The 24,827-nt window shown below is 44.5% G+C and overlaps 1 protein-coding gene across 14 annotated transcripts in view; it reads right to left on the bottom strand.

Annotated features, from left to right (window-relative positions):
- Positions 1–7,600: 7,600 nt before the first annotated feature.
- DOCK7 (dedicator of cytokinesis 7) overlaps positions 7,601–24,827 on the bottom strand; it is a 1,498,361-nt gene continuing 1,481,134 nt past the window's right edge. For all 14 annotated transcript variants that reach the window (XM_069642017.1, XM_069642019.1, XM_069642018.1 and 11 more), the window contains 2 exons: positions 16,698–16,865; positions 7,601–8,145 (listed from right to left, as the gene is read on the bottom strand). In XM_069642017.1, the coding sequence (XP_069498118.1) occupies positions 8,103–8,145; positions 16,698–16,865 (211 nt within the window). In that variant the 3' untranslated portion in view covers positions 7,601–8,102. The remainder of the gene's footprint in view (positions 8,146–16,697; positions 16,866–24,827) is intronic.

The raw sequence follows: 24,827 nt of genomic DNA, 5'->3' as shown, positions 1-24,827 counted from the left end.
CCCTCCGCTGGGTACAAAATCGGTCCCCGAAGTAGTCAAGTGGCAGAGCTGATGGCTGTGCATCAAGCCATCCTCAATGCTGTCCAACACCAACTCCACGAACTGGTCATAATCACTGACTCAGATGATGTACGGAACGGGTTTGTGGAGCACCTGGTTAACTGGAAAACCAGAGGCATGCTATGTGCTAATAACAAACTATTGAAACATGGGAAATGAATCCACAATATTGATGATCTGGTCACCCCGAATGGGATGACCATCTACTGGAAAAAGATTAAGGGTCATTCTAAAGTAGAGGGACCAGACAAAACTGGAAATTACCTATCTGATCAGCTGGCCAAAACCGTAGCCATCCAAGGGGATCTACTTGAGATCAAGTCCCTGTTGGGGGAAATCCAGCTCACTGCTATCACTAGGTCCCAGACAAATGCTCACAATGAACTCTCAACTGCACAATGGAGTAAGGAGACCCCAGATGCTGATTTGATTATGGCTGAAAAAGGGGATCCAATAATTGGTAAGTTTTATCAACACATTGAGGACCCTGAGAACCTTCCCCTGATGGATACCGATTACATTGGGAAAGAGGACCTCAGAGTATTGATGAAATGTCCAAAATGTTTTGAATCCAAGGTGGTTTGTTGGTAAGGAGATCCATAGCTGGCCATGTCCGAAGCCTGATACTAAGTCACGCCCATGATGCGGCCACAGCCGGTCATAGGGGGTTTCATACAACACTAGAAATCTTGAGAGGTTGCATACTGGCCACACATGGGCAGGACCTCGACCAATAATTGAAGGGGTGTCTTGAAAGGGTGTCTTGTGTATGCACAATTTCAGCCAACATCACTCACACACCATGCTCCCCTCCAAAAGAGACTGCCTTTATCAGATTTACAAGTCGATTTTATAGGGCCCATGATTCGCTCCTCTAGGGGGAACAAGTACATGTTGACCGTAACATGCTTGTTCACTAAATGGGTGGAATGTCTCCCGGCCCCAAATTGCAAGGCAGAAACAACAGCTGCCCTGATGATCAATCACATCTTCTCGCGTTTTGGACTACCCCCAAAGGATTGAGTCAGACCGAGGTAGCCACTTCACTAGCAAAGTGCTGACAAAGATGTGGGAGATACTTGGGGTCAAAAGAAAACTACACCGGCTAGCCTCTAGTGGTGGAGAGTTGAGAGATACAACAAGACTATTGTGAGCATATTAAAAAAGTTTGTGGCAGATTCTGGGCCAAGTTGGGACATTTGATTACCTCTTGTCCTGATGGCCATCAGATCTACCCTTGTTCTGCAACATAAATGTCACTGTTTGAGCTGATGTAACGCTCACCTCACTCCCACGGAGGCGCTGGCCTGGTTCTCGCTGATGTGACCTCTTCTAAGGTGATGCGCAGGGTTCGGAAGACGGACTGGACCGGACCCCCAAATCTGGCTTGTCTGGCTCGCAGAAGTATCCTTATTAGGGTCTGGAAGGACGAGCTCTCCATCATGCTTCTGATGCAGGGGCGCGCGTTGGTATCCAGTTACTTCACTGGATTTTCGGATTGGTGAGAACCAAACTTGCTTGGCTTCCAGGTAAGTTTTTTGACAAGAGGTTCCCCTTGTGTCCATGCATTAATGTACTAATGCTAGTGTCTTTTTCCCCATAGGGGCCGGGGTACGGAATGCCGAGGAACAGGCGCCGAACCGAGATGAGAGGTGAAATCCTTGTAGAAATCAGGTAAGTCTTTAATGAGCGTTTTTTTGGTAATGTTTTTTCATTCGCTCATTAATGCTGATGTCTCTTTTTCCCCTTAGGGGCCGGGGTCCGGAAATGCCAGGATGCGGCGCGGACCCGAAATGAAGAGGGAATGAATCAACAGGTAAGTCTTAACATGGAGATTTAGCTTTCCTTATTCCCTTCTCTCTCTCACCTTTTGTTCTGGTCTTTTTCTCCCTAGGCGCTGGGGTGTGACTGCGAATCCGGATGATCGCTGCTGAACATGGAGGCGCCCTGTTAAGGTGAGTGGAATGCGGCGCTGCAGCGATCGACGTGATGAGCTTTTAAATAAAAGTCTTCCTTTTCAGGATTGTCGGCGAGATGTCTCCGGGATGCGGATTTTAGCAGGTAAAGACTTTTCCTTCTTCTGTTCTCTTCTTCTCTTCCTTTGCAGGTGATCCAGGGTGCTGGCAGGCGTGGCAGAAGTCAGGATGCAGGAGCAGACACGGTGAGCGTCCAGCTGCTAGATGCAGAACAACGCAAAGCACGTGTGGCTGTTCGGGTGGGGTTTAAATAGCCTTGGAAGAAGTTCCAGGTATGTATCCTTCCTCCAATCAGGTATGTATCCTTCCCCGACCACGCCCGGATGGTAAATTAGTCCCACAGGTAAGGTAGTTCCTTTCAGGCCTCAAGGAGGCCGGGATCCTGCAGCATGGTCTGCATGAGGTAAGTGCACCCAAGCACTTCCATAATGAGCCTGGCGCCTATGGCGCCAGGACTGATGTCTTTTATGAGCCTGGTGCCATAGGCGCCAGGACACTGTCCAAAGGGCCCCTATATGGGGTTGCTAGGTCCTTCCTTGGGGACTGGATGTCCGCATTCGGGGACGCAGGACTTGAACTTCCCCAGCATCTGCTCTACCGAACCCAAGAGCAGACCTTGATAAATGCCTCCCCAACTCATGAGTATGTTGAGAATCTGAGAAAACACCTTCAACATGCTTTCGCCTATGCGCAGCGGAATCTAGAAAGATCTGCTGACAGTATGAATACCCACAATGACCTTAAGACAACTAAAAAAGAATACCAAATAGGAGACCGGGTCTACTTGTACAATTTCCAAATGAACCAGGCCAAACAGCACAAATTCCTCCCTAGCTGGCGAGGTCCTTTTGAAATTGTAGACAGAATCTCACCATTCGCCTACAAAAAATCCGTATCCCCAAAGGCAGTTTGGCAGAAGGGGAAGACAAGTGGGTCCACATCAACCAGCTGAAGTGTTGCCATCCTAGGCATACTCTGCGGCAAATAGGAGCCATCTGGAAACCCAGAGGGGGACATTCCGGATCCCTAGAAAACTTCCAACTGTTAAAACCATTCCACCTGTCAAAATCAGTAGTAATTACAGGCGGGAAATATTGTCAAGTATAGGTCAAATCTATGCATCTGCCCCACTACATGAATAGTGGTGGGGAGATGTCCATAACCATGCTCTGTTCTGTCTTATAGTACTGAAACCATGGATTCTAAGCACCAAGGAGGACCACTTGGGGACCGGGAGGAAAGACCAAGGGGCCAGGAGTATCGCTCCATACTCCCATCAGGAACCAGCAAGGAGAACCTATCGATCCAGCACTGATGGGAGAAGCAGACAACTATTTCCATCTGGACCAAAAAGAAAGAAAGAACATATCAATCTCCCGACTTCCCTTTGACGGGTGGTCAACCTCAAGTCGGCAGGGGGGGCTCTGTGGGATGTATTGACCCACTTTTGCTCTACCATGCGGCATCCCTGTGTTCTGATGGTGCCAGAAATATCAAAATGGCGGCAAAACCCTTGTGCGTGCCAAAACCTATGGAAATCGCACTTTACAACACAAAAAGATGGCTGCCAAATCTACCATGCATGTTGTCAGTGGTGGAATGGAGATCTCACTCCTGAAACATGTCACTGGGCTACCCAACAAGTGAAAATGGAGCAGAGAGGGAAAAGCAGGGCTTTGCTGAATGAAATCCAATATCTTGCTTTAAATCCTTTTTGCTTGGTTGCTGAAACTGCAGAATGCCGGTCCAGAACACCCTCAAACATCCAATATTCTTGCTGGGTGTTACAATTCATTTAGTTCAAGAAATCATTGTGAACGTACAATATCCTGGAAAGCTGAATTTGTCATAAAAACATCCACTGCAAAAGTTGCCTGCCCGTGAAATCTGTCAAAATCTGGGCGCAGTACCCTCGGCCGCCTGAATTACAGTTGTCAGAAGCCTGCATGATAGAATTTAAACTTGTACAACTAAAATCAAATGGTTGAAAACTAAGTGACCTGTTATTTAGAGTAACCTATGTTGTAACTGTTTGAGCCCATGGTGTAGAATCTTTAATAAGTGTTCTGGTTGCAAGTTTGAAATCACAAGTTTATTTTAAACCAAGAAAAAAATGCAACAGAATAACTTTTGAATTTAAGCCTGACTAAAAGCAACCAAACCAGTATAACAGCTCCCCCCACAGAGGCCAGGCATCTCCCTTTGGCTTCTTTCCACCAGGAAATCACACCTATGTGATGATTATAGGGTGGGAGGAGAATTTGGGCTGCTGTGGGAAGGAGACAATGGACATCCTCTGGCTACAGGAACTGTCAAGTGTGAAGGTTCGTAAAATGGCCTGGGCCCAGGAGGAACTAGGAGGCGACTGCTTCTGAGCTGCAGGGAGAAGAAGGAGGCGGGGACAAACAGCCATCTGTGGCTGGACATTCACAAAGAACATTTTGTTTAAACACATATAACTTACTATGTAAAATTGTGAAAATTATAGAAATAACAGAATTGTTAATGTGATTTCTGGATGCACGGGTGAAGAGGTGCCAGAACTCTGTGACATGTTCTAGGAAGAAATGGCTGAAAAAGTGATATTACACAAAATGTATTTTTGATAGAAGCATGAAACTTCATGCACTTATGTCCATGTTTAATGTGAACATTTGCAGAGCAGAAATTTGCTCCGAAATTGGACATTGTGTTCCGGACAAAGACGACAAAATTCTGTAAAAAGCAGATACAAGATCTTACAGCGACGGGATTTGGAGGAGTATCTGCTACACAAAATAAGTAAACTGTATATATGCCTGTTATAGAGGTTGCACAATTGTAAATATGTATTGTATTAAAAGTAGATTTTGTGTTCAAGAGGCTAGGGGTGGACTCTAGGCCTCGTAAACCCACATCATCATGGTGACACCCCGTTCTTCTCCTCCGATGAAGGAAGAGGAGACCCCTGACCAATCCCTGGAAAGTGGGCGCACTTAGGATAAGCCAGCACACACACCCCTTTATCATAAGCATAAATAGAAACAGCTCAGACTCACAAAAGACACACAGATTCACCCACTAACTGATTGCTGGCGGAGCACCCTGAAGCAGAACCATCAATCTTCCTTGCTCCAGACTCCAGAAACTTGGAAAGCAGAAAGGCCCATTGCATAGCTGAACCATTTTCAGCTAGGCCTTAAATTTCCAGAACCAGAACCAACCCCAGAAATCTAAGGGGAACAAATGAAATAGCTGGGCTGTGCTGTGCTGCTTGCCTGCTAAAAGAATTATCATCAGAACCAAGAGACCCAATCCAGTTCTGTGCCGAGCTGTGACCAGAGCCACTGCAGATCAGATCCAGTCCAGTTGTGCCGTGTGGTGTCCAGAGCGCCTTGATGCTGCCAATCCATGACCAGAATCCCTGACGGTTCTGTGTAAAAATATATCTAGTGAGTATCTATAGATAGGACTGTGTCACTAGCATATGTACCGTCCATAGTAATCCCTGTCTTAAACCCATCCTGTCTTGTATTCAGAACCGGTAGTGTTAGGAGTATTTTTGAATTGTCAGAACTTTTCTTGTGCTAAATTTCTCTCAATTGTTTTCTAAAATCATAAATGATTAGTGTTGTGAATAAATAAATAGAATCCCAGAAAGAAAGTGAGTATCCACCACGTGAAGGGTCCCTGGCCAGGACTGTGGAGATTCATGTGTGGCATTCTCTTTTTCTATAGTCATAATCTAGTATAAGAAATCCCATTTGTCTTTTAAAAGTGCATTCCTGTTTTCCCATTCTTGCGCCCATCTGAAAAAACGACCTCCACAAAAACGTCCATAACTTCCTTGGTTTTTATGCTAGAAACGGAATTTCAACTTCTGCTTGTAGCTAACATCCACAGCTTTAATTCTAAAACCCATATAGTTCTCCCGTAATCGCGATTATCACGCACTGAAAAGTTTGCCGCAAATTTTCGTTTAGGGAAATTTTGACACGTGTAAAACAGCTTTTGATTGCCTCCGACCTCAATTTTAAGACCTCACATTGTTTCGTAGTATCAAATAATTGCTAGTGTTTGTCTGCAACTAGCTAAAGCGGCTCCCATAAGAATTTAAACAATTTCAGCAATTTAGACCATATTTAGTGTTTTTGCACATTCCATTCTCAGATAACTTTAAAACCATTTTGACAGCTTGTCAATCAATTCCGTTTTTCTCTTGTGTTGCTGGTGGGAAATTGGGATTGACATTTTGTTTGAATTCTGCCATTCCTGAAACCTGTTCTCTCCTCCTATCTCTTTACATTGTCTATTGGTGGTTTGAGGGGTGTGCAGGGGGAAATAGTAACCACACTGCTATCCTGTTCTGAACACCCACACAAAAGTAGCATTTCTGTGCTGAATTGTTTTGCTCACTATTACTCCTTGTGATTAAAGAGATTGTTCAGTGTTACATCACTCCATTGGTGATTATTGTATACCCATTAAACATAGTGGGATTCATTTGTAACTACATAAATAAATATTTTAACTTTGCAAACCAGCCTGATTCCTGGTTCAGTGTGACCGGGGGAGGTGGGGGGAAATCCAAGAGAGGGGCGTGATATGAGTGGTACATCGTTCAGAATAAAATAACTTTTAGACACAAATAAATAAGGATTTCAGTTGTTCATTACACGCTAGGCGTTGACTTAGGGGAAGTGCCGGATTTAAATCACTTACACCTCCCTGGATGGCTCGGAACTGGAGGTGAACTCCCTGAGGTGGCTACTATGTGGTGCTGTGGCATGTGTGGCTTTCTAACTGAAATGGCAAATTCTACTTTCCCATGACTGGAAGAAACGTTTTTTCTAATGGATTTTTACATCCACCATAATATTAATGGTATTTGGTAAACCTGATCAAGTCACAAGAACATTACCTACACTAGAATGACAATCCCCAATGAGGGTGAGATATGTGGTTGTAGCATCCTTAACTATTTGATTGTAGCTAAATTCCAAGTTATTTCAGTTAATTTGTATGCCACTAATGCATTCCTGACTGGCTCCAAACGGAGGTGAATTTCTGGAGATGGCTACTAGGTGGTGCTGTGGCCTATGTGGCTTTTTAACTGAAATTGTAAAAATAACTTTTTAAAAGGGAAAAATTTGCATAGGAAGAGAAGTTGAGATGGTCATTTTACGTTAGGATTCCGTTTTCTGTTATGATGAGTGTTTATCCGATCATTCTTTCATCACCAACGTTTGTTTAATTCACACCGCAGAATATAATGTAATCAGTTCAATGAAAACTATATGCACTTACTTGTCAATGCCATATTCTACATTCCTTTTATGTATGTCCCATTCATCCAATATTTTGAGATTTCTACGACTTGATGAATTTAGCAGTTCACGTAGCACTGGCCGCTTAATATTTTTTATTCACAGCTAAATCGCTGATCAATTTTGCTATCTTCCTCCTTGGCGCTTGTGTCTGGCCCTATATTAAGTGGCCAGTTTACTTGCTAATTTCAAAGTCATATGTTTACCACCAAGCACTATCTTATCCAACTAATAGAAAATATACACACAAGACAAGGGGAAAGTGGAGTGTTTTATTGAAAAAACCAATATTTTCACCCACTTTGTAAGTTTGTCAGTACCTTTACACTGAACACGTGTTCGCAAGCCCCACTCTCTGGCAACAAGTGAAGACAAACACTTTTAAAAGTACCTTTAAAATATACATTGTCATAAAATTGAAGATGCATCAAATATAAATAAAAACATATTAACTAAAAGTAAATAACTGTGTAAATTTTGCAAGACATAAATAAAAGCAAAATGTATTTAGTGTACCGTTGGGCCAAAAATGTGTTAAAAAAATATAAGCAGTTTACAGCATATCATGGCTTCTGGATCAGGGTCATGATTACCAAACAACAATGTACAGTAGACAGTTTGAGCATTTGTGAATACTTTGGCACCTTGACACTTCAAGCAAAGGACATGAAATGCATTTATTGTGTCCAGGAAAAAGTCCAATTCTCTGCTCAGTTCCTATTACTGAGAGTGTGCCGTCTTCTTCAATAAAGTGCTTCTGTTAAATATCTATTTTACGAAGGCTCATTCTGCTGAAGGAATCTCTGAAATCAACCAAAAAGGAGAAACAGTTAAAAAGGTACAATTGCCTAAATAATCCCTGAAACGCAAATATATATGCAAATACATGGTATGTCGAACACTATTACATACCTGTAATCGTATGTCTGATGCTTAGATTCACCTGCTTTGCAAAGGCCGACATCTAGTGGTTGGTGCAGAGTATTACATGATTTATTTTTGATTTTAAAAAGAACGTCAACAAGGCTTTACAGTAATACTATCCCTACTGTGACATGTACTGTACCCATGATCCTTCACATGGCAAGGTCTTCAGATTGTTATTTTCCCTGACCTGAGGTTGCATGAAGTTTAGTGTGAAATATAAATGAGAAGAAAAGTGTTGAAAACCCTCACATAAAACCTGTTGTCTATGGTACCTTCTACTCACGAGGGGAGGATGGGTGTGAGCATGTGTATCTAAGCAGATTCAAGCATCAGAAAGACGTTTACAGGTATGTAATGTTTGTCTTCAAAGGCTTGTGGATCTGGTTGGAATCACATGCTTTGCACAGCCTAGCAAGCATTACCAGATGAAGGTGGTGGAATGATAAGAGGAACAGAGACAAATAAATGTTTTAAGACTGCCTGTCCAACCTGCGAGTCATTTCTGGGTTTGGTGTCCACACAATAATGCTTTGTGGAAGTGTGCACGGAATTCCATGTTGCTGCTCTGCCGATAGCCTCCAGTGGGACTTTAGCAATCAATGCGAATGTAGCCCCTGCACTAGGTGTGGAATGTGCTTTGGTGTGAATGGCAGTCTTGTGTTTGCTAATGAGAAACACTGTGATATGCATCTTACAATCTATCTAGCAATGCCTTTGAGACAGATCTCCTTCTCTGCCGGGTGCTAGAGAAATAAAGAACCAGTCTGTTTTCCTGAGCAGTTTTGTTTTGTTGAGATAGTACATGACTATCCTTTGAACATCTACTATGTGCAGAGCTCTTTCTCCCAAGTTTTGTGGATTTTGAAAGAAAGCTGGCAAGTCAATTGACTGGTTGACCTGGAACTTAGAAATATACTTTTATGAGAAGCGTGGGTGTGTTCTTAAGACCACCTAGTTTTTATGTATTGTGATAAAGGGTTCTGTTACAAAGCCTGAAGCTCACTTACCCTCCGAATAGATGTAATGGATATAAGGAAAGACGTTCTATAAGTGATATCCTTGAAACTTGCCTTATGTATTGGCTCAAAAGGTGGCCTCATGAGTTTGGTTAAGGCAACATTTAAATCCCAAACTGGAGGTGGGTTCGCGATTGAAGAATAAAGCCGTTTTACCCCTTCAATGAAAGCCTTCACTACTGGAACTTTTTACCATGAAACTTTGCTTTGCGATGTTGCATATGCAGAAAGTGATGCTAAATGGACTTCCAATTAATTGAAGACCAGGCCTGAGTCTAGCAAGTACAGTATATACAGGGTTTGAAATTGAGGGGAGCTGGAAGCTATTTAGCTCCTGCTTGTGCCCTACAAGAGCCTGGTTAGCTTAAAGCCAACAGCTATCAGGAGCTACATTTGCTTCCCCATGCCAACTGATGCCGAACAAACACACCTATTTGAATTTAAATCCTTGCGCTTTGGACAATCTAAAAATAAACATTTAGACACATTTGTACAACATTTAAAGCATAACATGTCATAAATAATGGACAAAGTGATAGGTTTACATCTTATGTGGAAGTTAGATTTGCACAACGCTATGTACTAGCTCCTGGTGACTGGTAATGATGGACACCTAGAAGCTGCTTTGTGCTCCTGCTTATCAAATTTTTATTTTGATCCCTGTACATGTGATGGTGAACAGTCAATTGGGTTGACATCAGGCAAAGTAAGGTGATGCTAAATTGGTTGTCTGAAGTTGAGGATGTAGGATGAATCCCTGATTCTGTGGCAACATGCTGTATGGGCATGTTAGCTTCATTGATGGGTAAATGGGCAACTTGAGGGGGTTGGAATACCATGGCTGACGGACCACATGTCACCATTAGGATCATTGTTAAGTGTTCCTGGTGCATCTTGTGGATAATGCTGTTCAGGAGTGGGGCTGGAGGGAAAGCATATGCAAATATCCCTGATCCACAGTGTGTTCCCCCTTAGATTCCCTCTGCTACCTTTTTTGTATTTTTGTTAGGAACTCTGGGTTGGTCACCCTAAGTTACCTGGGGGAACCCAGACATCGACCCCTTGCTCACTGTGGTCAGATGAGGCCCAACAAGCTGAAACACGTGTATGGGGTTGCTGTTGGTACTCTTTTTCAAAGGAGGTTTGCCTGGCATTTCGGTTCTGGACTGCCCTTGTAGGTGGCACAAAGACTGATATGCAAATGGATATTCCTCCTTTGTGAAATGTACAGTGAGCTAAAAGCAATGGAGCGGACTCTCAAAGTGGGGAAAAAAACCACAGAACAGGTTATCATGCCATGTTCTTTCTAGAGAGGGACGCCTGCTACCTTTTTTGTATTCCCTCTGTGGGAACCTGGATGCGTAGCTTGGGGATTTTGGGTTTTCTTTTGTAGCAAAAAGATCTATGTTTGGTTTCCTCGAGCATGTAAAAATGTTTCTTACAATGTCCAAATGTAATTCCGACTGGTGATCTGATGGTTGATGTGTTTTTCTGCGTAGTGTGTCTACTAGGCAGTTGTGTTCCCCTGGAACATGTTGAGATTGGGGATGTATCTCTTGGTGGAGACTCATTTCCATATTGTCTGTGCCAATGTTGATAGAGTGAGGAAGTGAGTTCCGCCTTGTTTGTTGATGTAAAACATGGCTGTTGTGCCATCTGTTATAATCAGTACATTCTTCCCAATTAAGTGTTGTTGCAATGCTTGTAGCGCTGTCTAAACCTTCTGCAATTCCAGAAAATGGATGCGTTTCCTGGCAAGTCTGCGTAACCACATCCCATGCACTGTTTTGTGGAGACAATGGGCTCCCCACTCCGAGAGTAATGCATCTGTTGTGATCATAAGGTGTGTTGGATGGTTGACAAAAGGTTTTCCCTGTAACATGTTCTCTTTTGTCCACCACTGTAGCGCCAACAGCAACTATTGCAAAAATTCTACTAGATCGTCCCAATTGCCTTCTGCTTGCGACAATTGTTTTGCTATGCATTTGTGAACTGATCGTATATGCAGCTGTGCGTTTGGCAGAATGAAGATGCATGCTGCCATCATGCCAAGAAGGCACATTACCTTTCCTACTTATCTGCGACCAGCTGTATAACAAGGGATCTGCTGTCGAATGTTTTGGACCCTCTCGTTGAGGGGAAAGACCAATGTGTCTTTTGTATGAATTACTGCTCCTAGGAATTGTTTTTGTTGGGTAGGGATCAGGCTTGCCGTCTTTTTGATGATAAAAAAAGTCCAACTGATGCAAAAGATTGATTGTTTTCTGCATATTGTGGCAACATATTTCTGGTGTTTCTTCTGTTATTTGCCAATCATCAAGAGAAGGGCACACTGGAATACTTTCTCTGCGTAGAAGTGCAGGGGGGTTGACGTGATCCCGAAGGGAAGGGCCTTGAATTGGCAATGCGCCTGACCAACTTTGAACCTTAGATATTTTTGATGGGCTGGCTGCATTGAAATACAAAAGTATGCATTTTTCATATACAGTGTTGCTATAAAGTCTCTCTTTTTGAGCAAGGGGATGGCTTCCTGCAGTGTGGTCATCCTGAACTTTTGTGGTTTGACATAAGTGTTTGCTGGTCTTAGGTCGAGCACTGGCTGTTTTGTTTTGTCTTCCTTTGGAAGAAGGAAGTACACAGAATAAATACCTTTGTTTACCACTGACAGAGGGACAAGTTCTATGGCTCCCTTTTGTAGTAGAGTGTCTACTTCTTCCTGTAGAATACATTGATGTTCTAAACAGTATTCTTCTGTATCATGGTGGATGATCGCGCTGCTGTTGTTGAAATGCCATGCAGTATCCGTATTTTGCTATTGCTAATACCCCCTTGTCCAACGTGATCCCCTCCCATACGTGGGCGAATGTTGTTTTGCAACCCCCTATAAAGCAGATATGGCAGAGGACCTGAAACCATGAGTCATTGTTTTGTGGGTGTAGCCTAATCTCTTGTGGATTGGTTTCTTCCTCTGCCTAATCCCCTCTGAAACTGTCTCGGGAATGAAAATTGGATGCCAGCTCATTGCCCTTGGTTACTGAACTATGAAGTGGGGCATGGACTAGAAGAGGTAAGTTCCCTGCGCCACGGACCTTGAGTAGCTATGGACACAAAAACAACAGTGTTTGGTTGTGCTCCCCTTTGTTGAAAAGGGGGGGGGGGTTAGTAATTTGATTCAAAGTCTTGAGCATTTCATGATCTTTCTTTGCCTTATCCACTGCTTTACCAAATAAGACACCATTCTTTATTGGCATATTTAGAGCAGGTGGTGCTTGAGTTTCTACTCTAAAGCTTGAATTCCTAAGCCAAGCATGCATTTTAATTAGGGTCCCCTCAGCAATTACCCTACCCATTGTCTCTGTGGCATCCAGGGTATTCTTTAGAACTGCGTTTTGGGTTTGCCCTCCACTACAGTTCGGGGCATTATTAATAAGCTCCTCCATGTGGTCCCATTGGGCTCTATTGAAACTAGACATTCAAGCTGTATTATTAGCTATTTGCATCTGGTAGGCTGAGGAGGATGCCACTTTTTCCCCTAAGCATATATTATCTTGCATGGCTTCCTATGTTGCTAAAGGGGTTCCTACCCTCTTGCGTGTTGTTTTAACAAGCAGGAAATCTGTTTTTAAATGTCCCCTGATAGACAGAGGATCTCTTTGGGCTGGCCTGAACCTTCTTTCAATTCGAGAGTTAACAGCCTTTGTTAAAGCTGGTGCAGCTAAAGATGGGTTTAACCATCTTTTAACAGATTTATGTAGTGAAGGTCCTCTAGGTCAGTGCCAGTATGGTCTTCTGTAAAATCACCTTCCTCGTCAGTGAACATTTCTATTTCCACTGGTTCCTTGTATTGGGCAGTGGGGTTGGGCCTTATTGTTTTCAAGGGTGCTTCTTCCTCTGGTAAAAGGTCTTGGGGGTTTAAATGGGTGTTTTTCTAACAACTCCATGAAGGAGGAACCCTTAATCATTGTGACCTCAAATCTCTCTTTGGTCCATCCCCCTTTCTTACCTGGGATGTTTAAAAACACCTGCTTCTTATAGGCCCCATGCACTTGTCTGTGAACATTCCTTTTCCTTTTTAGTGTATCTGAGATTGTTGAGCTAATCGTAACGTGTGTTGTGTTTTATTTTTGGGACAAGCATCGAAAATGAATATTTTCGGCGCATGTAATTTTGCTTATTTGAATGTATACTTACATGCGGAGATGGCTAACGTAATCTGTTGAACATGAGTTGAGTGTGAAAAACTCAGAGCAGAGGTCCTTTGTTCCACCGACCCACTAGGTGCTGGAGCTACCTTCTCTGCTGCAGATTACAACCTTTTCAACCAATGTGCCGGATATGTAATAGGGGGTAAAATGTGTTTATTGCGTGAAATGTGCTTCGACTTGCTTGTCGCCCCTACTGAGTGCGCAGATACTTTTTGTGTCCAAATTTACTGTGTAGCCTTATTGACAGGATAAGCCACAACAGCAGCACATGGCGTCTGCCGTTCCGAGCTGGGGAATAGCCCTCGGGAAGCCTCTTTTTCCCCAATCTGAAATCTCCTCAGCGGCTGGTACGATGCCGATGCTGTCCTGATGGAGGCCCGGATTCCTTTGCACCGGGAGGTTATTCTGATGATGTCTCAGCTTGCATTACAAAAGTCGCCAACGTTTTGATCGCTGGTCTTTTAGTGTTTTCGGCTTAAAGAGTCTACATGACCAGCATTTCTCTTCCCTATGATTTCTAGGAAGGCAATAATTACACACCTTGTGAGTGTCTTTCCACAGACATTTTGCGTTATACGTGGGACAGAATTTGAATGGTGTCTTTTCCATAATGAAAGCTAGGGGACAGAGAAATTATGGGGCAACGTGTGGAGACATTCTCCTGAACTTCAACGTGTGTCTTCCCACACTCTCCCTACTGTATAGGCCAAAGGCTAGAGCTCTAGGCTGTTGAACGGTGGTCTCCATTTGCTTTTGTGTGGCGTTAAGATGATTACGCTCGTCGAGCTCCGAAGCGCGTTTTTTCGGCAGTAACAGTCATTTTCACAGTAGTACAAATAAATAAAATTACGTTTGATCACAAGCAAAAATACTAATTAGACGAACTCTGAAATGCGATCAAACTAATAGCTGAAAAACAAAATCTGAGGACATGTGAAGGATCGTGGGTACAGTGCACGTCACAGTAGGGATAGTATTACAGTAACTTGCGTCAACGACACTTTTAGAAATAAAAAATAAATAAGTTAATGCTCTGCACCAACCACTCGATGTCAGCCTATGCAAAACATGTGATTCTAAGGGGATTCACAAGCCTCAGAAAGTAAATTACACAATCTACTAATGAAGCCTTACAGGTGACTACCCCCCGGGTTATTTGTCCTGCCAGAGGTGAAGGTCACATAGCATACGATAGAGGCCGAAGGTAAGGTCTCTAACAGTAGTAAAGTTGAGCCCGGGGCGGGGGGCAGACTCAGCTTTAACTGGGCTTTACCTGGGCCTTCCTGTGACAGAGCTTGTCCATATCTCCTTGACCAGTGCCTAGTGTGTACAAATCAAAAAATGTACCTTGGAATGCAGCCTTTACAGGCAGTTAGCGCTTGCTGATTGGCTACAGGACTGGATGCTTAGAGAAGAACAAAGGAGAAGTTATAGGGTGCAGCTTCTGATGTGGTCAGATCCTGGATACCATGCATTTTAATTCTCTAAAGAAAACATACTAATAATATATAAAGCACCCTGCTACCTCATCTATTCCTATATCCCTTATCTTTAGACAATTAGCCTTGAGAATGGCCATAACCAATGCTAGTATTGGATTTAAATGGAGCATACTCTACCTCTCCCACCCCCTAGTGACTGGCCCCTTCTAATCAAAAATGGGTTCCTTCTAAATTACTGCTTTCCAATTTCAGTAGGGTATATAGCCTTGGTAAGCACACAGGACTTTTCAGAAAGAATCAGTAACACTGCATTTTCAGGTGTTGGGGATGCACATCTAACCTTCAGGAAGAAAGCACCAATTTGCACCCATCTGAAAAGATACTCTAAGTGCTCAGTCCAATTTACTGATGTCTGGCAAACCTCTATTCATAAATCTGGGTGGTTAGGACTCATCCAATGATGTACTTAGGAAAATGAACCACGCTTCCTTAATGAAAGATGCAGTATAAACCGCCACGCCAAAAAATAGTGGCAGCAAGGCCTATTGTGTCTCAAAAATATGTCCAACGCCATACCATTTATAATCATCTATCATATCATGGCAAACACATTGAACACATCACCACAAACTATATAAAGGGATTCATTCATTTTAATAACATAGTTAACGCATAATAGTGGTACTATAAATTCTCAATGGTCCTAGGAAAAAAGTGTATGTGGCCTTGTGAATAAAGGACAAAAGGTAATAGCATGGCACCGGTTTCAGAACGGCTTGCTTCAAACAATGAGCGGTCATCCATTCCTGTCCAATCACTGCTTTTTTTAAATAGCTTAGTAGTCCATCATTTTCGAGGTACCATTCAACTGTGTTTCCTTATGCCTGCCTTTTCACAGGCATTCATGTGTGCCTTTGGAACTCTGTTTTACTGTCCAAAACTTTGGACTGTGCTATTTAGCTGGTTATTGGTTGGGGAAACCCAAAGTGTTTTTAGTAAGTTGCAGAGGGATGCCGACAATCGAATTATTGGGTGCCAAGTTCTTGTTAGGTGCAAGGTAAAAGAGCAGTGTAGTTTTTATGGTATACAAAAATTACTTATTTTTTAAAATGTGAACAATCTATTTATACACATTTTAAGTCGATTTTTCACCATAAAAGGAGTTATTTTTAGAAGCGCTAAACAGTACACATGCTACATGCTGCCTTTTAAATGTAACTGACCCACAATGTACAGCTTTTATAAGACCAGTTGAGGAACACTATGGCTAGTACCATACTTAATATAAATATTTGTGTAGGCTGTGCACCTTAGAAAAAAAAAATTTGTCCGCATATCTCGTCAAGCGGACAACAGAGAACCGCAAGAAGGAAAAACAAGGCAACTGGACCTTTACTGCTATGCACCGTCTTTGGCAAAAGTTGTCAATGCAAATTCACTAGTCCTCTACATCCTCCACTCTAGAAGATCCTGACCTCTTCAAACTAACAATATCACTGATATCCCTCAAAATGCAATTGTTACCTCGAGAACTGTATAGTTGTTTGAGGATTATACAAGATGTTATTTTGAGAGATTAATAGCCAAGACAAGACCATGTAAACACTTAAAACGGACCATGCAAAAACAGCAGCATTTTATTGTGGACATTGATTATTACCGCTGGGCTGTATGTACACAGCTGAGAGCTTTACCCACTAGCCGATGCTCACGTTGAACCAGCTTTCCATATTATAACCCAAATTTCAGTAAAAGGGCGTCTCACCTGTGACAGGTTACCGGCAGGATGATTTTATACAGCTGTGGGATTTTTCTATTGATCAGAGGCTGCAGGGACTCTTTCAGGCGATGATAGTTCCTTTCAAGCTCACGCTGATACTCTTTTTGATCTGGACCAATTAGGCTCTTGTTTTTACGTAGTGCGTCTTCACACCTACAAAAGAAAGCGTGTGAGACTTTCGCTTGGAAAGGACAGTAGGCCAGCTTAATATATTAAATACTCACCCAATTCATAGTGCATCAAAGGGTGCACAAGACATGATAATAAATAAACTGTTAAACCGCACATATGCCAACATTTCATGGTATGGTCACCTGACTTAGTTGACTAGTGACAATAATCCATTTTCAGTTTCAGCCAATCACTGGATACAAAAGTTAGGTATAATGTGTAATGAAATTTGACATTACAACTCACATTATACAGTTGAATGATAAATGTCTTTGTAATATTTGCTTTCCTGGTTTTGGTGAGTGCAATTGATTCATAGCAACCCCAGGACAATGGAAATAGTGCAAAAGACAAAACCATCACAAAGATAAACAAACTACTTACCTTCGATAATGTTCTTTCTGCTGGACGTTGAACCCACAAATTCCTCATCTATGATGGCTATCTCCCAGCACCAGTTGCTCTTCAGAAACGTTTTCCGCTACCAGGGGGTGCAGTACGGCTCTGCATCGGTTCTGACAAATGCCTCTATGTGCCCCGCACCGGGCATGACGTCAGGTCCTGTATATACCGAGGTGCGCTGTGCGTCGTGACCTCAGTTCCACCCTTTTACCCTAGCACTCTGAAGCTGAGAGCGCAGAACTAAGCTGTACTAGTTGCCCCAAGAGGGCCAGGAAGGGAGGTTGATGACGAATTTGTGGGAAGAACGCCCATCACAAAGAACATTACTGAAGATGAGTAATGTGAGAAACCTGAAGATGTCTAACCCGCTAGTCCTCAGGGATCTGTCATCCAAGTGGCCAGACTGAAGAAGCCTGTATTGTGTGTCAGAGATACCCAGGGCCCTCCTGCACGGCTGATCAAGTAGGAGAGAAGCAACATCCACTGTGGTACTGGCCTTGGCTCAAAGATCAAAGAAACATCAACACAGCCGGTGAGTTGGGGAAGCCGATGCAAGACCGGTCTGTGTTGAAGTCAAGGTTGCAAGCAGCAACATTGTATACAAAGAGCAAGGATAAAGATTGCTGAACATGTTTGATGAAAGACGCGAGGACAGCCTAAAGGCTGATGGATGTTTGACCTGTAGCAAAGAAGATATAATATTCATGACAGAGTGGTCCGCACTGTGAGACAGGTTAGTTGTACCCTACTGATGATGTGTTGTTGCAATAGCTGAATTGAAGGTCTCTGAAAGATATGCAGCCAAAACAGTGGCAGAAACGAAAGTAAAAGATAAAGAATAAGAATTGTTGTGAATCAAAGTGGTCATGCAACGGTTTAAGCAAAACCCACCACACAATCAAAGGTCTTTGGTTTTTGATACAAAGGTGTCTGAGACCGAATGAGGGGGGGATGCATGGTCCGAGTCTGAACAAGGGAGACCAATCGTGAACAATTGTGCTGAAGGGATCTGAGCTCGAACGAGGCAGATCCGTGGTCCGACCCTGAACAAGGGTAGGAGACCAATTGCATACCTGTGAATGTGAAAATCCTGATAAGAAAGAACTTTGGTGTTTGTTACGTCAGGCCCTGTGCAATAAGTGACTGTCATTGGGAAAGAGACTTTAGCAGAAGGCACTGATACCTATGTTTTTAACTGTTTCCTCGTGGCCAAGAAGCCAGAGTGTGTGTGAATCTCAAATATGCTGTCTTGTCCCGCGCTGAAAACGTGGGGAAGGGAAGCCAACTGCTCAACTACCCTGACATATCCTTTCTTGAACACTTTTCTTTTGCCTACATTGTTGTCCCACACATTTTGTATTTCAAAGTAAGGATTGGCAATAGGATTATTAGTATAGGCCCTTTTATTTTGCCAGAGACTCAACTAGGACTGCGTTATTATTATTTGATGGTCGTAGCTTGTCCCCATCCTTAGATTTAGGATTGTTACGCTCACCTGGTCTCTGCGGAGGCGTTGGGGCACGGTTGCAGCCCTCAAAGGGGGTGAGGTCGCTCGGGTCTGACTTCACCCTCTGCGCTTATGTGGTGACTGGTGGTAATAGGTCTTGCTGCTCGGGACTGCTCCTGCGTGGAGAATAGGGGGCGTGAGTAGGCCAGCTTGTGCGCCTGATCCCCTTCCAGACCCCTTCTCCCAAACCGTGGTACCCGTGGGATGCGCTGTCCCTGGAAAGCTCACCTGTTGATTAGTTTTGGCGAGCACTCCCTCCTGCTGCTTCTGACAGGGGCGCTTGTGTGATCTGGACCGAGTTCCTTCACTGGTCCCTTGCACGTGGTAGTCCAGTCCTGCTGCGACTAAGTCACTATACTTCAGGTAAATGTTCCTGTATGCCTTTGTCTTTCCTCGTCTGTTTTTGTTGTATAGTAAAATTTGTTGTCTTGTATTGCTGTCCGTTCCACTTTTGATGTTTGCTCTTTTGCTTTCTTGAGCAAGATCGAGCTACTCCTTGCAGGATCACAAAATCTATTAATCAGACTCAATGAAAAATACAAATCCCTCATCATTGACGTCATAATCATCCCAGTCTCCAAAGAAGTCAAAACATTGGGGGTATACCTAGATTCATCCCTCTCACTAATCAGACAGGTAAATGCAATTATATCATCCGTGGCCTATACGACCAAACTTATCAATGCATGTAGGCCCTTCATCACTACTGATAACTGCGTGAAAATTGCAAGAGCCTGTATCATCTCTAGACTAGATTATTGTAATGCCCTTTTCATAGGCTCCACCTCCGGCAACATCAAAAAACTGCAAGCGAATCAAAATAATGCTCTAAGAGCTGCCTTGAACATTTAAAAAAAAGATCATATCTCCCTAGCCAGAAGAATTGTGCACTGGTTGCCCATTTGCGATCGTATTCTGTTTAAATCGCTCACACTAACACATAAATGCCTTTCTAACACCGCACCTAGATACTTATCTAGAACATTTACCCAATCCAACAGACTCACACGGGCCTCATAATCGCATCTCCTCACTATCCCCAGATTCAAACTACATAGAGCCAGGGGCAGTAGCTGACCGCAAAACATTGGACTACCCTACCACCACACCCAAGAATGGCCCTTTCTTCTGGACCGTCCGCAAAGGCCTCAAAACTTGGCTCTTTTCACTCAACCTATAACCACCATACTATCTCCTAAATGACAGTCAATCAGATATCTCTAGACCATGGTATCAAGTGATCAAGACAGAAAGGTTTAAGTTACTAACCTGTAACTATTGTTCTCCAGCATGGGTCTGGCATGGATTCACATGCTCATGAACATTCCCCGTCGTCAGGCTGGGAATCCTCGGTAAAAGAAAAAACACTTTCACTTTAAAACTGTATTTCTCATTCTAAACCAATCACTGTCCTTTGGGTAATACTGCCCCCATCCAAAGACAGTCCTCTCCATAAGCTCCGCCTCTCGAAGCCATCTTCAGATTAAGTAAGCACGTAAAGTGGCAGTATGAACCAAGAAGAGCCACAAAGGGGTAAGAGAGAGAGTTTGCATGTGAATTCATCCCAGACCCATGATAGAGAACAATAGTTACAGTTAAGTAACTTAAACCACGGGAGGTGGCAAGGCTCAACAGAAGCAATAAACACCTCTGGAGCATACTCACCTCAAACAAACAGGTTGCGTAGCACTGCTTGGCCGACTTGAGACTCCTTGCTGGAATCCCTGCCGATGCAGTAGAACCTCCTGAAGGTGTGTGTGGACCTCCGCATAGCAGCCCTGCAGATTTCGAGCAGGTGCACACCAGAGAGAAACGCTGTTGTTGCTGCGATGGCTCTGGTGGCGTGGGCTCTCGACCGGCCTGCCAGTGGCTTGTTAGCCAGCCAATGACAGTGCATGATTCAGCCAGAGAGCCACCTGGAGATGGAAGCCTTCAACAAGGCCCTTCAGTGATTTACAGGTCCAAAGTTGAACTGACAAGTCTTCTGAAAATTCTTCATACGTACCACGTAGAACTTCAAGGCACGAGCAACGTCCAGCGAATGCAAGGCACTCTCCACTGGCGATGACGGATTTTGGAAAAAGACAGCTGACACCAACGGTTAGTTGAGATGGAATTCCAACGGTACCTTTGGCATAAAGATGCGGTGTGTGCGCAGTACCACCCTTGAAGCGTGGAAAGACAAGTAAGGCTGCTTGCAAGACAGGGCTTAGATTTCCTTGACCCGCCTGGCCAAGGTGATATCCACAAGGAACGCCATCTTCCACGAGACAAAGCTGAGCAGGGCTTGATGCATAGGCTCAAAGGGTGCTTCCATGAGCTTTGTCAGGACTACATTGAGCTCCCAAGCGGGGCAGGAGCCTTCACAGGGGAAAAGTCCTGAAGAAACCCTTGAGGAACTCCTTGACAAGTCTGTGCGACCACAGAGAAGGCCTACCCGGGGACCTGGTCTAACGGGAAATGGCGGCAAGATGCACCTTGATAGAAGCATGAGCCAGTCCAGCCTTATGCAAGGAAAGCAGGTATGGTAGGCGTTGCTTGGCTGTGATACGCAGAGGGGTAATCTTCTGAGCCAGGCACCACATGGAGAAGCGCTTCCACTTATGGCCGTATCACTTCAACATTGACGAGGCTCTGGCCCTGGCCAGAATGTCCTTACATTCCACAGGTAAAGCATAACTTCCAAACTCTAGGGCTGCAGGAGCCATGCCCTCAGGTTCAGTGAGTCTGGGTTGTGGTGCAGGATCGCCCATCTCTCTGTGGTGAGGAGGTCGGGGAGCAGAGGCAGCCTGATGGACTGAGCCACTGACAGACTCAGCAGGTCCGGGTACCAGATTTGTGGCGCCACGCCGGGGCAAGGAGTATCATCCTGCAGTGGCACTATCTGAGTGTGTTGATCACACGCAGCAGGAGTGAAGAGATCAATCTGGGATTGGCCCCATTTGCCAGACAGAAGGTCCACCTGGTCCTGGTGTCGCTCCTACCCATGGCAAGAATGCAGCTCCCTGATGAGCGAGTAGGCAATGGTGTTGTTGACGCCCGCCATGTCAAAAGAGATGGGGAACATGTCCTGCCGAACGGCCTAGCGCCACAGATCATGGGCCCCCTTGGAGAGGGCTGGCGAGCGAGTCCCTCTTTGCTTCCGAATGTCGAACATGGGGTTGGTGTCGTCCGTGAAGATCGTCACCACCTTTGTCCTTCGACAACGGCAGAAAAGACTTGAGGGCCTAGAATACGACCCGAAGTTCCAGTACATGTTGTTCCTGTTGAGACAGCAATGGGATACGAGGACACCTGCATCCAGCACCCATCTTCCAAGTTATTAATGGAATCCAGATCTAGGGCTTCAGGATCAGGCCGCCGGAAGAAGCAGATGAGCAGGAGCTGGACACGGTGAGCGTTACGCTGCAGGAGTGCAGAATAACGCAAAGCATGTTCTGCTGTTTGGGTGTGGTTTAAATAGCCCAGGTAAAGTAGTTCCAGGCCAAGTAGTTCCAGTCCCAGCCACAGCCAAAATACTAGACCGCATGGCTTGGTTCTAAAGAACTGAGCTGTGTAATAGGCCTCCATGTTGGATTAAGGTCCAAAACTGGTATTGCTTTATTCCTGATAATGAGCCTGGCGCCGAAGGCGCCAGGACTGACTCCATGTATGTTTCTGATGGAGTTTTACAGCCCCTGGGGACAGTGTGACGGGCTCTAGCACCACTGCTGACATGGGGCTGTTATACCTGAGGGGGTCAGGGGCATGGATCGTGACAGTTCGCTCCTCGGACTGGCCGGTCCTGGGTGAGGCATGACCCTGTCCAGAGGCCGAGTCGGGGGCCTTGCTCGATTTGAGCCACGCTGCCAGCCTGCTGAAGCAAGCTTTCTTGGTTTTCTTTGAGAAACCACGGCACAGCTCACACTCCTCCTCATCGTGGCCCAGATGCAGGCAATATAAGCGTTTATGATGTCGCTCTTCTATGAAAAAGTTCCTTAATCCACACTTTGCGCACAGTATGAGGAGGCTCCTGCTTTTCTTCTTCTCATACATGGTTGAAAGGTGCGAAATAGGCCCAAGGCCGGGCCTTCTCGAAACTTCGAGGGACAATCCGACAGTGGATGAAGATCTTATCTGGCAGCGATTCCCCTTGTCGGTAAGCTGTCCTTTGTTCGAAAATGATAAGCAAAAATCGGGTCCCGCAAGTCCTCTGGGTTATATGCCGGCGTTCTGGTTCCTTTTCTGGTCCCACCACGGCTGCCTCCATTCAACAAGGGTCCCCTGTTGGTCTTTCCCAAATAGGCCTCCCTGTTGCTCTCTGCTCTGCTCCATTGGTCTCTCTTTATACACCGACAGCCCCTTGACAGGCTGCAGGTGTGGATCCCTAATAAGAGTTGCCTAACCATAATTAAAGAGACATGCCTGACCCTCACAGCACTTTATAAGCATCTTCTTTGTCCCAGTACTAGAGTGGTGTAATGGTCTAGTGTTCGCTACTCTTAGTCGCCGCTTTTTCGTCACATGTGGGGAAATATAGTAACCCATAAATGTCGGGGGAGAGTCAGGTTGGTTCTCAACAGGAAAAGGGGGATACCATGTCTCTCCTGTGAGCATCCCACTCCCAATCCCCAAGGACCCTCCACCCAGGTGATTCTCCCTCGCTTCTCCCCCCCCCCCAGGGTCGAGATCCAAGAGTGATGGCCTTTCCCTTGTCACCTGAGCAGAGGATCCAAGGGGAGTAGGAGTGAGAATACCCTCAGGTTTCTCACACCACACCCTTAATATGTTGAAGAAAACACTGCACCGCCCCTCTGGACCCTTTCGGGAGCTCCACATTGATTATGTTGACATGGGTAATAGGTGCAGTAACTTTTGTTATTTAATTGTTGTAGTGTCCCCATTCTCCCATTGGCTTGAAGCAGGACCCTGTGGCCACCCTGTTGCCAAATTAGCGTACATTTTTTTAATGTGCAAGGTATTTCCTCGCTGGGGAACATGTGATATCATGAAATCTGACAATGGGACTTTTTTAGCAAGATTATCAAAGAAATTACCTCCCTGTGCTTAGTTTACCACATACAAGCCAACTGGATTTGGAGCACCTTAAGGCCTAATCAAACAATGTTTGGCCAAACTCTGTTGTTCTTTAAGTAAAATTGGCTCAATTTCCTTCACATTGCTTTGTTTTGCCTCAGGCATCTGCCAGTTAAGGATCACCATTGAACCCCTCACAAGATTTGAAGGGCAGGAGGCTACACAGACCATTCACACCCACACGCACAATCTCCGACACTCACAAAACAGCTGAGGTTTTAGGGGGATGAGTTTCAGGGATATCTTAGAGACCTAACCAAATGTGTTAAAGTTATATCTCAACAGCTTGGACCGCATCCACTACAGTCGGCTGCATTGCAGATCGATGACCGAGCAGTTCTTCAGCAACAACAACTCTTCCCAGGTGATCAGGTGTTTATCAGAACATTAGTCAGAAAATGGAATGAAAGACGTTTTCAAGGACTGCACGAGGTTGTCTATGTCACAACCACCACTGTAAAGGTTAAATGACACAAGAGCTGGATCGACCTTACAGACGTTCGAAAGAATACCAGTTACAACCCCCCTTCCCAGGAACAGGACACAGAAAGGGGGTGCCATAAAGATTAGTCTCATTAATATTTTATTGACATTTATGAAATCAATGGCCCTTTTATATGGCATTTATAACGCGCCTATACACACGTTTCAAGGCACGAGGAGGCAAGGGAGGGGGAACGAAGGGAGGACAGACAACGATCCTGCTAGGCCATGTTTCATTCAGATCGTACAAGTGCATGGGATGGGGGAAGGGGAAAGTGCGGGGGGGAGAGGGAAGGGAGAGTGCGGTATATGGGAATAGAATAATAACAATAAGTAAAAGTAGTGGCCAGTAGGTGGAAAGTGCAAAGGTAAGTGCAGAAATCAGGTGTAAAGTGCTGGTAGTGGGACTGCAGGGATACAGAAACAGCCCCCAAGTGTGGGGGTTGCCAGGCAGGCAGTGCAGGTGTCTGAGACTG

The sequence above is a fragment of the Ambystoma mexicanum genome, chromosome 1q (genome assembly GCF_040938575.1).
Source record: "Ambystoma mexicanum isolate Mex_15411 chromosome 1q, UKY_AmexF1_1, whole genome shotgun sequence".
NCBI lineage: Eukaryota > Metazoa > Chordata > Amphibia > Caudata > Ambystomatidae > Ambystoma > Ambystoma mexicanum.
This window is presented reverse-complemented; position numbering and strand designations above follow the sequence as displayed.